Here is a 15,148-nt window from a genome sequence, read left to right on the forward strand (position 1 = left end):
ATCTCTTTTTGGTTTCATAGTGTTCTGTCACTATGAACGTCAGATCTCACAAAAAAAAAAAAAAAATCTATTAAAATATGCGATCTAGCGCAAGGCCTATCCGGCCTATCCGCGCACATTTTAAGCTGTGGCGGACCTGGGATGGAGTTATGACATTTTTCTACCGTACCATTCATCCTAAGATTTCCTGACATCATAGAAAAGGTAAGAAAAACTTAGTCCAAAATTCTCCTTTAAGTACTGTGCTTAAGTACAATTTCAAGGAATTCGTACTTTACTTGAGTATTTCCAATTTCCAATACTTTTACTTCTGCTCCACTGCATCTCAGAGGCGAATATTGTACTTTTACTCCACTACAATTATTCGAAAGCTTATAGTTACTAGTTACTGTGTAGATTTTGATTATTATTACAAAATATACATTGACCACTTCAGCCCTACAGTATATACATTTCGGCCATTTGAAAATATCAGATCTACAAGCACACAATGCGTGGCCACGTCAGTGTAGGTGGAAAGCTTGTAGATCTGCTATTGTAGCCGCCCGACACCCTTGCACGGCCTATAAAATAGGGCTTCACTGGTTAATTAAAGTGATCTGAACCTGAATGTGTGTGTGTGTGTGTGTGCTTGCGTGTGCGTTTGTGCGTGTGCGTGTGCGTGTGTGTGTGTGTGCGCGCGTCCAGGTCCCGCCATCCAACCAGGAGCAGTTCTCGGGGGGGCCGCTCAAACCTCCCATGTACAGCCAGCACTACCACCACCCAGACCCCGGCTATCACCACCCGCACCTCCACGGCCACAGCCCGGCCCTGGGGGGCCCCCAGCCGGGCCCCTACCCGCCCGCCATGCTGAGGATGCCCGGAGGAGGAGGAGGAGTCAGGGCGGGGCTTAGACCGACAGGCCACGTCCCCGGGGTTCCGTCTCAACCCAACAGCCTGCGGCTGCAGTTGCAGCACAGACTGCAGTCCCAGCTGGTACAGTCTGATGACATGAAGCAGTGTTTAGTAGAGCTGCACCTAGCTCTGGTCCATAGCCCTAGAAGGAGTTCTCCTTAACACATTAACCGCCAAGAACGTACGGACCGTAGGACCGTAGGAAATCCAACTGTTAAGCGCCGAGACCGTAGTGCTAAGGCGCACACTAAAACTCTTGTTTAGCCTGTGTAGTTTTTTCTCCTCGCATTTCCCATGTTAACATAAACGGTCAGAACTCAAACATGGCGGCTCCGTTTGACACGTGGTCTGGACTAGTAGACGCAGGGACATGTGCACGTAGTTTACAAACAGTCCATCGCTCATTCTAAAGGATTTTAACGGGGCCTATGGCGACGTGAAAAAAACAAAAAACAACAATAAAACCTTGGCACTGGTGAGTACATTATGAGATTAGCCCTTGGCGGTGGATGTGTTATGGCTATGGGACTTTCGAGCCAATGCGCACGCACCACAGGCTGCATAGTCTGCGGTAAAAATTTTAAAAAATGCTCTTTCGCTACTCACCAAAACAAAGACGGTTTTATGGAGTTGAAAGCCAACTCTTCTAAGTGGGAACACTCTGAGCCACCGGCCACACGTCTAAAATACACTTTTGGACCAAAATGTTAAATATTTCACCTGAAAGAAACCATTATTTAGTTACTCCGCTGCGTCCTCTACAAATCCGGTCAATGGACATTTTCTATTGACAAGATCTGTAGATCTGTAGATCTGTAGATTCTGTAGATTCTAGATTCTGTAGATTCTGTAGATTCTGTAGAATCTCTGTAGATTCTAGGCTATGGACCAGAGCTAAGCTGCACCCATATATTGGTCAGGCCGTTATCAGTGGTGTAAAGTAACTAAGTATGTTTACTCAAGTACTGTACTTAAGCACAATTGTGCTACTTTTACCTTACAGGAGTATTTCCAATTGTCTATACTTTTACTTCTGCTTACATCTCAGGGTCAAATGTTGTCATTTTACTCCACTGCAATTATTTGAAAACTTTAGTTGCTAGTTACTTTGCAGATATATATTATTACGTTATAAAACATACATCAACCACTCTAGCCTTATTTTATACCTACTGTAGGCTATTTTCAAACCTTTGAGTACTTTTACTTTTGGTACTTTAAGTACAATTTGATACCAATACTTTTGTACTTTTAATTGTAACAGAGTCCTTCTACATTGCGGTATCGATACTTTTACTTAAAGTAAAACATTTGAGTACTTTTTCCACCTCTGGCCGTTATATCAGCCATTATTTGACTTTGTTGACTGCACTGGTATCAGCAATTATGCAGCCCATGTGTCCCAATGTGTAACCCCTTTCAACATGGCATACCTAATGTGGTCATGTAAAGTAAAGGAGAGTTTCAAGAATTATCAAAATAGCCAATCCACAAGCTTACAAAAGAGAGTGGACCAAGTACAGACCCCTGGGGGACCCTGGTCAATGAAGTGTATAGGGTTTAAGACTTAACTGATAGGATGTTCTCTCTATATAGTCTCTGCTGCCACTTGGTGGAGAGTTGTGGAACAACACCAAATGAAGGCTTATATAGTAGTGATGGCAAATGAAGCTTTTTTTGAACCACTGAACCACTTGAACCAATCGGTTCACAAATGGGTTCATTGCTCGAAGCTTCAGTGATAGTGACATCTCCTGGTGAAATGCAAGACTACATTTCATTTAAAAGCAGGGGCTTTTAATAGAGACAGCGAAACGCTTTTAATAGGAGACAGTAAAAAAAAAGTTCAAAGAAACTTCATCACAGACCTCATTCGCAAATAATGTGACGTTCTTCATTTGAAATTATTTCTACCGTTTCATTGGCTGTTTCTCTTGTCTGCCACAGAACCGTCAGCCAATGGTGAGTCAGATGGGCGGAGGCTCCAACATGAATCTACCTCTCAGGTCCAATGTACCTAACCAGGTCAGTACTGTCTGTCTGTCTGCCTGCCTCTCTCGCTCTCTCTCTCAAAAATGCAATACACAATTCCCATTTTTACAACAATTATTTGAAAACTTTAGTTACTAGTCACTTAGTAGATTTTAATTATTATCACAAAACATACATTATCCACTTCAGCCCTATATACATTTCGGCCATTTGAAAATAGCCGATTTAGCTTGTAGATCTGCTATTTTCAAGCGATTGTTATACATTTGAAAACTTGAACCGGGACATTCTGCATCATGAGTACTTTTACTTTGTGTACTGTTTGTACTTTTGCACTGTTACTCAAGCACATTTTGAATTCCGGACCTTTTTACTTGTAACAGAGTTACTTCTACACAGCAGTAAGATACTTTTACTCAAGCAAAAACATTTGAGATTTTTTTTCCCACCTCCTGGGTGCAGGGAGCCCTCAACGCCCAGATGGTGGCTCAGCATCAGAGGGAGTATCTGACCAATCACCTGCGGCAGCGCCAGCAGCAGCAGCAGCATCACGTGCACCAGCAGAGAGCCATGATGATGCGCGCCGCCGCCGCCGCGCACAACAACATGGCCGCCGGTGGCGGCGGGCCCCGCGCCCCACAGGCCAACCCACAGCAGTTCCCCTACCCAGGACCCAACAGCTATGGTATCTTCACCCTCCATTGCCCCGGAGCTAATATAGGGACGCTAGGGTTTCAAGTGGTTAGCCCATTAAGACCGGGAAACGCATCTGTGTGTCATTTTTAGATGTCTTTGGCTATTCAAAAATAGCAGATATACAAGCTCATAGCGCGGCACTCGGGTAAAATAATGCTTTTTAGCTCAAATCAAAAAGTTACACAGATGCGTTCCAGGTCTTAATGGGTTAAAGTGAACATTTTTAACTCAAATCTTTGCTTCTGGGGGTCCCTGGAACAACATGTTTTGAGATGGGTGTCCACGGCCAAATACATATCATTTTGGGGGTCCTTGACATGAAAAAGTTTGAGAACCACTGATTATAGTGCATGTTTTTTTCGAAGAACTATTAGGATTTAGAAGACATTTGTAGAATCCCCAGAAGCAAAGATTTGAGTTGCAAATGTTCGCTTAAAACATATATATATATATTCAAAGATTTGCAAAAACAAATCATGATTTAAAAAAATAAATAAATCCATTATCCAAAGTATTAGATAATGGTTAAAGTGGTTAAAATCTAAAATGATGCATCCCCGGTCTCAATGGGTTAAAGAAAAACACAGCAATATGAATCAGCGGGTATCATCTCTTTTTCATGAGTTCAACTGCTAAGTATATACAGTATGTAACAGTGCAGCCGCAGAGAGTGCAGAATTATGGCTCTTTTTGAGTACATTAACTAAGTGAACTGTGCCGTGCCATGAAACCTATTCGTATGTCACAGGTTCTGGATTTGTTTCAGATAAAGGTTCTCAGGACTTAATTTGAGCCGTGCTCAGGAGGTGGTAGGCCTATTCAGAACATTTACTTTAAAAATGTTTCTAAAATATTGAAAATAGCCAATCTACAATCTACTCTAGATCAGCTATTTTCATTTTTTTCTTCTAAATTTAGAGTTGCCAATTATTTTTTACCCCCTCTTTCTCCCCACACACATTGTTGTGTGTGTGTGTGTTGTCACTGCTGTTGTATCCTACTGACTCACCTGCCAGTGAGGAGCCCCCATCGGGAGGACGTAGAGCCTTCGTCCTACTCCTCCCGCCCAACACTCCCTGCCGCCCCAGCCTGTAGGAATTCATGCAGTGAAATATTATTTTTACTTTTTTAGTGAAAAAAAAACCCTTATTCAGGTGGTTCTGAATAATCGAAACATAAACAAAACAATTCTCAGGTTTCTCAGTTCTCAGTTTGTAGCTGGAGATCATGCATTGCATTTTGAGTTTTAAATGTACAAAGTGGTATAGAAATAAAACTAATGAATTGAATGATTCCCCCAGTGGTCTTGACCCTGTGTCTCCCCCTAATTAATCTCTCTCTCTCTCTCTCTCTCTCTCTCTCTCTCTCTCTCTCTCTCTCTCTCTCTCTCTCTCTCTCTCTCTCTCCATTAGGGATGAGCCAACAGCAGCAGGTGAACCCGGGCTCAGGGTTTCCCGGCGGTGGGGGGGGCGGTGGTACCACCCAGATGCTCTCCCCCAGGATGGACCAGGGACAAGGTCCCATGATGCCTCAGGGTGCGGGGGGGCAGGGAGGACCTGGATACCCGCCCGGAACGGACCTCAATGGATGGAGTCAGAGTGGGAACAGGTTGGTCTGAGCAACATATCTATATGTTATATCCATATCCTGATATGATACTAGATAGTGTCCGGGATTTCGGATATTGTAATGTTGTGATATGGCAAAAGTGTTGTCTTTTCCTGGTTTTAACAGTGGTGTAAAGTACTAAGTACATTTACTCAAGTACTGTACTTAACACATTGACTGCCAGCATTAAAACATCGTTTTTCATCCCCATGCCAGCGTTTTTACCGATATTGACGATCCACAGAGACCCACGGGAGGCGCGGTGTGTACACAGATGTAAACAAACGGTCAGGGTCCCCACGGTCATGAAATTCCTGGAAACATTTTGCAATTAGAAAAACTTATTCCAGTCCTGGAAAAAGTTTGGAATTTATCTTAGGGTCCTGGAATGTATCAATGGTCCTGGAAAAATATTTGGCTATGCATTGTTTTTTGGCGATTGATTTTGTTAATAAAAAACACTTCCCAAAACATGTATAACATTACAGGAAATATGTACAGTAACATAAGTCGTTTTTCACCAAACAGGCTGCGTGATTGCAGCCTAATGTATACAGGACGTGACAAAAAGAACAGATCTACAAGCTCACAATGTGATGGGTAGTTAGGCTAGATGACTCCCTACAGGAGTCATCTAGCCTTTTATTTAAGATGATTGTCTGTCTGTAGCGATTGTACTTTCCATCTGCTATTTTGGACCATAAATGAAACCCCATGAAAGTTAATTTACCTAATGTACGGGTCCTTAAAGGGATATTTCACTTTTAAAAAAAATGTGGGTAATTTTATCGTCTACTCAGGCTTTTGGGAGCACCCCGGACAGTTTTTAAGTTGCTTGATTCAGTATTTAGACATTTGATATTCATTTGATCAGACACGCCCCCTTCCTATGCAAACCCATTGTAACTTCAACTTACATTTTAACCATGTTAGACTCATCGGAAACATCCGTCCTTGGTTCTGATGACTGATATAGTCCTTCTAATACGTGAGGAGACCGTGTTTTTTTCAATTACTTTTTTCTTTTATTTAATATATTTTTTGGGGAAAATGAAAAAAATAAAATACTATAAATACACAGTTATCTGGTCAGAACTGTGACTGCGCTGGCGACCAATTCGCTATCAACAATCATCGGGTTCCTTGATTGACGTACCAAACTTATCGGCTTTGTGGATTTGTCAAACTTTGTGAGACAGTTGTGCTACTGAACCAGTATAAGCAATAGCGCACCACACTTTGGAGTCAACTTTTACAGAGAAACGCTTAAACCTCTGTGTGAATTTTTTTTCCGATGGACGGCGCATCTGAATGGAGGAACAAAAGACTCCAGTTATGCTGCTGTTACGGTGAAGCACAAGGTGTACTGCTTTGGACTGCTCTATGAGTGCAACATGGATCAGATCGGTGTGCACATTTTCAACACTGCGTCTTTACGCTGGATGAGGCTTCGCCCCAGACGTCGCCCAACTGGAAGAGGGGGAATTCCACCTGTGCTTCGCGACTGGCAGCAAGGCCACACAGCTGTGCTGATAGAAGATATCGCATACTCTACATCTGGGGAGGGTATCCTTACCACAACGCGCTTCAAGCATTTGATGTCGACACCCACAGATGGTTCGAACCCACCGTTTCTGGGTTTTCAGTGCCAAGGTTCCAGCACTCAGCCTGTGTCTCGGGGAAGGTCATGTATATTTATGGAGGATACACGCATTTGACTCGACGCTCTAATGACGTCTGCAAGTTGGACACCACCGCAATGGTCTGGTCTTCAATTAACACCAGAGGTACTCCACCACCTGTTTCAGACGAGACCATTAATGGGGGCGGTCCAGGGGCCCTATCGGGGACCATCATCAGAGTGTTTGACACAGAGACCGACTGCTGGCTGAGTGCGCCTTCTGCACAGCTCCTTCCAGAAAGACTGGAAGATCTATACTGGGATCATTCAGCCTTTGCCTACAACAGAGAGCTATACATATTTGGTGGTGACGACTTCAATGAATTCAATGATGTGTGCAAATTCAATGCAGAGTCCTTCACCTGGAAGAAGTTTGCATTGAAGTGGAAAGGACCCTACTCTCTGAATAATATGTGCTGTTGCATGGTGGGAGATCGTATCTTCCTCTTTGACGATGATGATGATGAGGTGTACGTCTTAGACCTAAGTCCTAGCCTCAAGACGCTATCAGTTATTCAGTTATAGCAGTTATTCAGTGCGGTCTGGAGCATTCGGAACTCCCACATGACGTCAGGTGGGAACTGGCAGCCATGACCAGAAAAAAAGAGAGTCCACAAAACAAACGGACAAAACAAAAAGCCTGGACATTGGATAGGGGGCACTGGTCCAAAAAAGGTTGAGAAGCCCTGGTCTAAACCAGTGGTTCTCAACCTTTTTAGCTCGAGTCCCGAAAGACAAATTAGACGTTTCCCCCGGTGACCCGCTTCGCGCTGCGTTGTGAGCTTGTAGATCTGATATTTTCACTACTTCTTAAACCTTTTTTTGTATTGATTTATATGGAAATTACTAGATTTTTTCATTTTATGTATGAAATACATTGGAATTGTTTTTAAGTGATGGTTGGGATTTTTTTGTAACAACTTTTTAAAATCTTTTGAAATAATATAAGATTTTCATTTTTTGTTTAATGTATAGGAAACGGAAAAATATAGATATTTACTTGCGACCCTTAAAAATTGGTCCGCGACCCAAACATGAGTCCCGACTCCCGACCCACAGGTTGAGAAGCACTGGTCTACACATTGGTAATCAGTGGGCTACGACTCTCCAAACTCAGGACAGGCATTGGACTCAAAGATCTGGCATCGTAACAGATCTGCAAATGGACGTGCCATGTTTCCGTACCTAGTGAGCTGGAGGTGTCCTCAAAGCCGGCAGACCTCCGGCGGCTGCTCCAGAGGCCGCTGTGGAAACCGGAGGAGACGGAGACGGAGGAGGAGTGTGGCGCGGACTGCTGGAGGACGACGAGCAACAGGAGGAGCAGCACGAAGATGACCGGCAGCTGACAAGTCGTCAAATGAGCTCACTGAAAGACACGGAAACCACGATGATGTTGTGCAAAGACATGACGTACACACTGTTTCTCAACCAGTGTTCCAAAGATCACTAGTCGGTGTCCAGGACGAACCAGCTAACTCCATTTTCATCTCTCTTTTTTTTAATAAATCAACGCTATTGAACACCCTTTAGGTCTGTGTAAAAAATCAAAACATTTGAACCAATGAAAAGTATTAAAAAGCGCCTCTGACGAAAACTCCCAACTCCATTGGATCCTCAAACTGTCCGTCAAAAACAAACAACTCCCCCCTCTCCTCTACAGCGCTGCCTTTTAACAGCAGCATGAGTAGAGCGCACTGCGCAGTGAACGAGGAGGAGGCACACGTAAACAAGCTCCCCGTAGTCTGTTAAAACTATACAGTGTACCTGTTTATCAAACTTAGCACTGATGCTAATGTTATGAAAACAAGTAATTATATTTCTAAAATCTATGAAGTGTTTAATGAGGAGAGCAATGTGACAAGAAGAAAGGCGTTCATAGCATTTCTGTCGCGCTAGTTCTATACCTCTTTGCAGAAGTTATTGTACTATTAAAGTCATGTTTATTATTGTAGGCCATATATTAAGTGGCATGAAGCATCAGGGCATTAATTCACACGCTGTTGTGATCCATTGTTAGCTTTTGAGAATTTGTACCCTTTTAACCTCTCCCTCAGCAGGCTCTGAGCAGCGAGTGGAGCTATTGTTGTTTGCACACCTAACTCCACTTCAGCTTGTCTGCTCGTCTGAATCTACTAACTCCACTTGCGCTGGGTAAAGTGTTGATTTACCCGCGATTTGGGTACAGTGTTGATAATATAATGACACATGCAAGTATCTGACAATATATAAAGTCACTATACCAACTTTGATGAGGCAGTATTGCTTTGTTTTAAAAATATAAGGTTTTCTTCATTTCCTGAAAAACGTATATTTTGTTTTTTCGTTTCCTGAACAATGAGCTTTTTGGAGTTAGCAGTTTCACGCTGGACAGCAGAGATATATTACATGCAGTCACTTTTGTGAAGCTGTTTTCATTATGTGTCCCTATATCTGCTATGGGGTGCTTGTTCACATCCATAATATTGTTATTATACTTCTACTGGTTTCTAATTCCTTCCACTGGTCATTACAATAGTGTCTTGTAGTAACTGGACAAAGTGGATTTGTTGGACTTTTAGAAATGTTAAAGCAGCACTATGCAACTTTCCTCTTCTACCCCGGATTTGAACCCGGTTTCCTGTGCAAGTGCTGACATTTGTACCACTGAGGTAATAGAGCCTGCCTGCTTGCTCAGGGGATCCATTGAATCTTGACCATCAGGTCAAACTTTGTGTCAGATCCTGTGTCTAGGTGAGACATGAACTTTGACACGATCTAAATGTCTCAATAGAACAGCAGGGAGACAAAATACAACCACCCCAATTGTATTATATAATAAGATAACATAAATTATATTAACATACTTTACCATACAGATTGTATAAGTTATATTGTATTACGACTTCACCACTTTTCAACATATCTTCATATAATAGGTCCTCACTAATGCTCATGATAAAATGATACAATTTTTTTCTACTTGGTCTGTGTCTCATAGGAGGGCTGTGGACAGTCCAGAAACCCGTCTACCAGTGACATCATTGTTAGGCAGGATTTTTTTTCCCGAAAATATTTCAAAAAATCACACCCTGTGTGAAGGTAGCGGCGCCTTTGATACATTTTGTCATCATTGAACACAATCATCAATCAAATTGTTCAGTGCCTTATAGCACTGTTTCCCAAACAGTGGGTTGGGGCCTATGTTCGGGTCGCGTACCAATTTGTATGGGTCACACAAGTAAATATCCCCCCTTTTTTAGCGGCGCTAGCCGCTCTATACCTGACTTTGTCCGTGTTCAACGTTCTGATTGGTCAGACCCGTTAACGCTCTGATTGGTCAGACCCGTCAACGTTCTGATTGGTCAGACCCGTCAACGCTCTGATTGGTCAGACCCGTCAACGCTCTGATTGGTCAGATCCGTCAACGTTCTGATTGGTCAGACCCGTCAACGTTCTGATTGGTCAGACCCGTCAACGCTCTGATTGGTCAGACCCGTCAACGTTCTGATTGGTCAGACCCGTCAACAAAGTGATTGGTCAAGCTTCACGTGACACATGGCTATAAACACATTATAAACACATATCGATGACAAAATGTATCGAGGCGCTGCTACCTTCACACAGGGTGTGATTTTTTGTTTCCTACATAAAAAAGTAACAATTCTAAAGATTTAAAACAAGTTTAAACACGTTGTTATCAATTATAAAAATAAAAAAAACGTTTTTCAAAAGTATGGAATTTCGAAGCGACGCAACGTGAACTTGTCTGTCTATCTGCTATTTCACTAGTTTGGGTCCCGAGTAAAATGTCTTCTCGTTTGGATCTTGAGCTAAACAGTTTGGGAAGCACTGCCTTATAGGTTGTGAGAAGTACTTTGAAGTGGATTCTTTGTTTGACAGGACTGGTGTAATAATATGGTCTCTGGAACGGGTACTGGTGAGCAGGCAGGCAGCTGAGTTCTGGACATATTAGACTTTATTGAGGACCAGACCAATGCTTAGCAGAACACTTTTCACGCTCGCAATGTAGGCTATACTGTAATAATATTGAGCTATTAAAGGAATTAATTGTGTGGCCCACCCATTTATATTCAGGCCCACCCAGAATGGTGTCTCTGTCTAGGCCACTGCTGCAGAGCTCCAGACCCAGATGCTGGACAGCAGGGTGTGGAGGGCAGCCATTGAGGAGTCCTGAGTTGGTGTTGGCTAACCACACTCTGGCATCACATCACAGTCTAAAGTACATGATTTGTCTTTGAAACATAGTGGAGGGAAAGTTTGTAGTATCCAGCAATACACAAATACTCAAGTAAAGTACAGTACTAGAGTTAAATGTACTACTTTACTGTCCACCACTGCCAGGCAGTATCACATGACATCACATGTTGTGAAGTGTATTAAACACATACAGATGATGTGTATGTTTATACAGATGAGAGTGAATCACCAACAAACAGTCACATGTTACATATCGTTGTTGTCGGGCAGAAACCTCATATCTCCATATTTACACTTTTTAGTGTTCTTAAATGAATGCCCTACTTAGTCATACTACATTGTGAAACAGAAATAGCAAAAAAATAGCAGATCTACAAGCTCACAATGCATTGCAATGTGACAAGTTGTGAGCTTGTAGATCTGCTATTCTTGCTATTTCAATTTTGAAGTGAAATCAAAGTTTTTAAGTGTGTTTGTGGGTTTTATGAATATTGAACCAATGAAAAGTATTAACAAGATCTTGTGACTAAATGGATCCATTAGAACACATGCTCTTTCTTTTTTTTTTTTACATTTTCTGAAAAGTAATAGTTTTGGACATAAGAGGTTTCTACCTGACAGCTACAATATATTGTTGCTGTCGGGTGGAAACCTTGTATGTCCAAAACCGTTCCTCTTTTATTATTATTTTTAATAACATTTTAAAACAGTGAAAATAGACGATCTACAAGCTTGTCGATCGGCTATTTTTACTACTTTTGTGTGACACTCTTGTATGATTAATAAACATGGAGATACACTCTGCCTGACAGCAATAACAGTGTTCACCAGTCCATTGAGGTTAAAGTACAATCATAAAATAATGAAACACAACACACACACATTTATTATCATGTTGGTTAATATTTATTATATTCAATTGAATAGAATCATTTAATTTCAAAAGGTCTGTACATTCATTTGTCATGTTTATTCAGATGTTTTAACATGAAAACATAAATCAATATACTTTTTGATTGATTGATTGACTATTGTATTAGGCAAAAATGTAAAACAGCACAGTTACATTTAAATTTGTCTAAAAGGTCCGTTCATAAAAGTCCTTGCGGTCTTGTTTCCAACAAGGTCCTTGATATTCAATTCATAGACATATATAGTGGCACCACAGTTAAAAACAAAAGAAAAAAGATAACACATGTACAACAAAAAACAAAAGGGAGAATATATTTTTGGAATATCAAACCCACAAAATAAAGATTAAGATGACTTAATATCAACCGCATGAAACTGGTACCTAAAAAACTCAGACATAAATTGTATGAATATGAGAGATGTTTAACAAATTATCCAATAGATTAACAATAGACGTAAAAATTAACAAATAAAAAAATATATATTTGAATGACAATTCTTTTTTAAATTTACATCAACAGAACAGTTAAATCTTCGGACGCTGAGAATGTTGATGAATTGAATTATTAATTATTGTGGAGTTATGGGAGACAAACACAAAGTCTGATCTACTTGAGGTCACACAACTCAACAGTGTCTCCACATATACAAACCCTAAATCCAGCATAGAGGGGTTGGGTGGATGTGGTGTGGACTCTGTGGAGGAGAGTCATGGTGTCAGAGACTCTGTAGAAGGACAGAGTACCTGCACTGTGATCCAGGTACACTCCTACTCTGGAGGACACAGGACCTGGGATGTTAGTATTATTCAATTCAATTCAATTCAAAGGGCTTTATTGGCATGAGAAAACATACGTTTACATTGCCAAAGCAAAAAGCACAATACAACAATACAGCAATACAATCAAAACAAAAAATGTACATTTGAAAGTCAGAATCTTCAATAGATCAATTTCTATGTACCAAGATCACTGGGTGCAGGTATAGTGCAGGAATATACACAATGATTAGTCTTTAGGGTGGTTGTGTTCCGTTCGATATCCTTCTCCTATCACAACAACTCACGAATCTTGCTGCTGTGTTTGCACATTGTTGTACTTCGCCCAGCAGATATGGGAGTTTTTTGTCGTTGGTCATGTTTTCAAAGTCTCTGTGTGTGGTTGTAATCTGTGGGAAGTATGTGTCTCTGATGTCTTGGTACAATGGACAGACGGTTAGGAAGTGTAGCTCGGTTTCCACTTCCTTTTGTGTGCAGTGGGTGCATAGTCTGTCTTCTCTCGGGATACAGGTCTGCCTGTGACGACCTTTTTCGATCGCAAGACTGTGCTCACTGAGTCTGTATCTAGTTAAGATTTTTCTTTGTTTTGGGTCGGTCACGGTGCTCAGGTATTCTGCCACTGTGTATTCTCTGTTTAGGGCCAGATAGCATTCTAGTTTACTCTGCTTTTGTGTTGCTTCTTTCCAATGTGTCTGTGTATGAAAACATAACATCCTGTCTGACACTGTAAAGACCAAGATGTATCATTGGATCCAAATCCACTTTCTTTATAATTACCTGTCCTGCTGATATCTTTATATGAGACTGCTATCTCAACACAGGTTCCACTCCACTCTACCTCACAGTAACAGCGGCCAGTCAGACCCTCTCTACTCATAACCTGACACTGTTCAGTGAATCTCTCTGGGTGAGAAGGATATGATTGTTCTTCGTTCATGCGTGTTACTTTTCTGTTCCTTTTAGACAGAGACAGGTATTGATTTACTGTGTTTGGATCCAGTTTGATCGGACGTGAATATTGTAAGAACTCAGCTCTAGTCTTGGGTTCTGCTGGTGTTGACAGTGAAACATCCACTCTATTCACTGTCTCTGAGACGTTTGTCCCTTCCTCTTTAAGAATGTCCTCTAGTTTGTCCCTCATCTTTGACACAGCCACGGTCACACCTTCAAAGTATCTCAGAGGACGGACATTGCTGCTGACTGGGTGTGTAGATTCACTGATCCTTGAGAGGGAGGTGTAACTGTGTAGAAAATGGATGTGATCCTCTGTGTGTGAGATCTGCTCCAGCTCAGCATATCTTCTCCTCAGTTCAGTAACCTCCTGCTCCACACGCTTCCTCAGTTCTTCAGCACGACTCACTTCACGTTTCTGCTGGTCTCTGATCAGCTTCACTGCTCTATCGGCAGAGTGATTGATGGACTTCACCTCCTTGTGAAGCACCTTCACATCTTTCTCTCTCTCCTGGATTCTCTGCTTTATGTTTTGCTGACTCGTATCAAGCTTTTTCTGTCTCTCAGTCCTTTCTGCTGCAACTGAGACCATATTGTGACCTTTGTGTTCTTCCACGGAGCACAGAGAACAGATACACTGCTGATCAGTACGACAGAAAACCTTCTTCACCTCGTCGTGAAGAGAGCAGATGTTCTCCTGAAGCTTGCTGGAGGCTTTGACCAGCTTGTGTTTCTTAAAGGCAGGAGATTGATAGTGAGGCTGGAGGTGAGTGTCACAGTAAGAGACCAGACACTGAAGACAAGTCTTCACAGCTTTCAGTTTTCTCCCAGTGCAGGAATCACAGGCCACATCTCCAGGTCCAGCATAGCAGTGATCAGGAGGAACACCTTGGAGTCCTGTCTTCTTCAGTACATCCATCATGTCAGCCAACATGTTGTTTTTCTTCAGAACAGGTCTTGGGATGAACATGTGTCTGCACTGTGGACAGCTGAATCTCCCTCTTTGATCATCCTGACTCCAGTATCCCTCAATACACCTACTGCAGTAGTTGTGTCCACAGGGAACAGTCACTGGATCCTTCAGTAGATCCAGACAGATACAACAGCAGAACTGCCCCTGATCCAGTTGAACTGCTTGTTGTGCCATTTTACAGCAGACTGATGAACAGACTGAGTTTACTTTGGTTTTACATTCCCAGAAATCACGTGACATGGGAGGTGTGTGTGTGTGTGTGTGTGTGTGTGTGTGTGTGTGTGTGTGTGTGTGTGTGTGTGTGTGTGTGTGTGTGTGTGTGTGTGTGTGCGTGTGCGTGCGTGCGTGTTTGTGTGTTTGTGCACCTTAAACCTTGCTCCACACAGTGACGTGTACCGTAGGAGGCCATTACAACCCTGTTATCTGCTGTGTGTTGGAGACTCAGAGATGATTAACATACTTTATA

At 42.0% G+C, this 15,148-nt stretch overlaps 2 protein-coding genes across 3 annotated transcripts in view; one reads left to right on the forward strand and one right to left on the reverse strand.

The window, feature by feature from the left end:
- LOC311046216 (nuclear receptor coactivator 2-like) overlaps nucleotides 1-15,148 on the forward strand; it is an 86,375-nt gene that overhangs the window by 68,235 nt on the left and 2,992 nt on the right. For both annotated transcript variants that reach the window (XM_084058399.1, XM_084058400.1), the window contains exons 18-21: nucleotides 688-975; nucleotides 2,842-2,919; nucleotides 3,349-3,571; nucleotides 4,995-5,190. In XM_084058399.1, coding sequence (XP_083914525.1) covers nucleotides 688-975; nucleotides 2,842-2,919; nucleotides 3,349-3,571; nucleotides 4,995-5,190 — 785 coding nt within the window. The remainder of the gene's footprint in view (nucleotides 1-687; nucleotides 976-2,841; nucleotides 2,920-3,348; nucleotides 3,572-4,994; nucleotides 5,191-15,148) is intronic.
- LOC311045940 (tripartite motif-containing protein 16-like) lies at nucleotides 6,610-14,856 on the reverse strand (the record flags this gene model as incomplete). Its single annotated transcript, XM_084058011.1, has 5 exons — nucleotides 6,610-6,719; nucleotides 8,057-8,213; nucleotides 10,932-11,003; nucleotides 12,634-12,782; nucleotides 13,482-14,856. The coding sequence occupies 5 exons, from the start codon at nucleotides 14,854-14,856 to the stop codon at nucleotides 6,610-6,612; spliced, it is 1,863 nt and encodes a 620-aa protein (XP_083914137.1).

Source organism: Gymnoscopelus microlampas (genome assembly GCF_963454915.1).
Source record: "Gymnoscopelus microlampas genome assembly, chromosome: 5".
NCBI classification, from domain to species: Eukaryota; Metazoa; Chordata; class Actinopteri; order Myctophiformes; family Myctophidae; genus Gymnoscopelus; species Gymnoscopelus microlampas.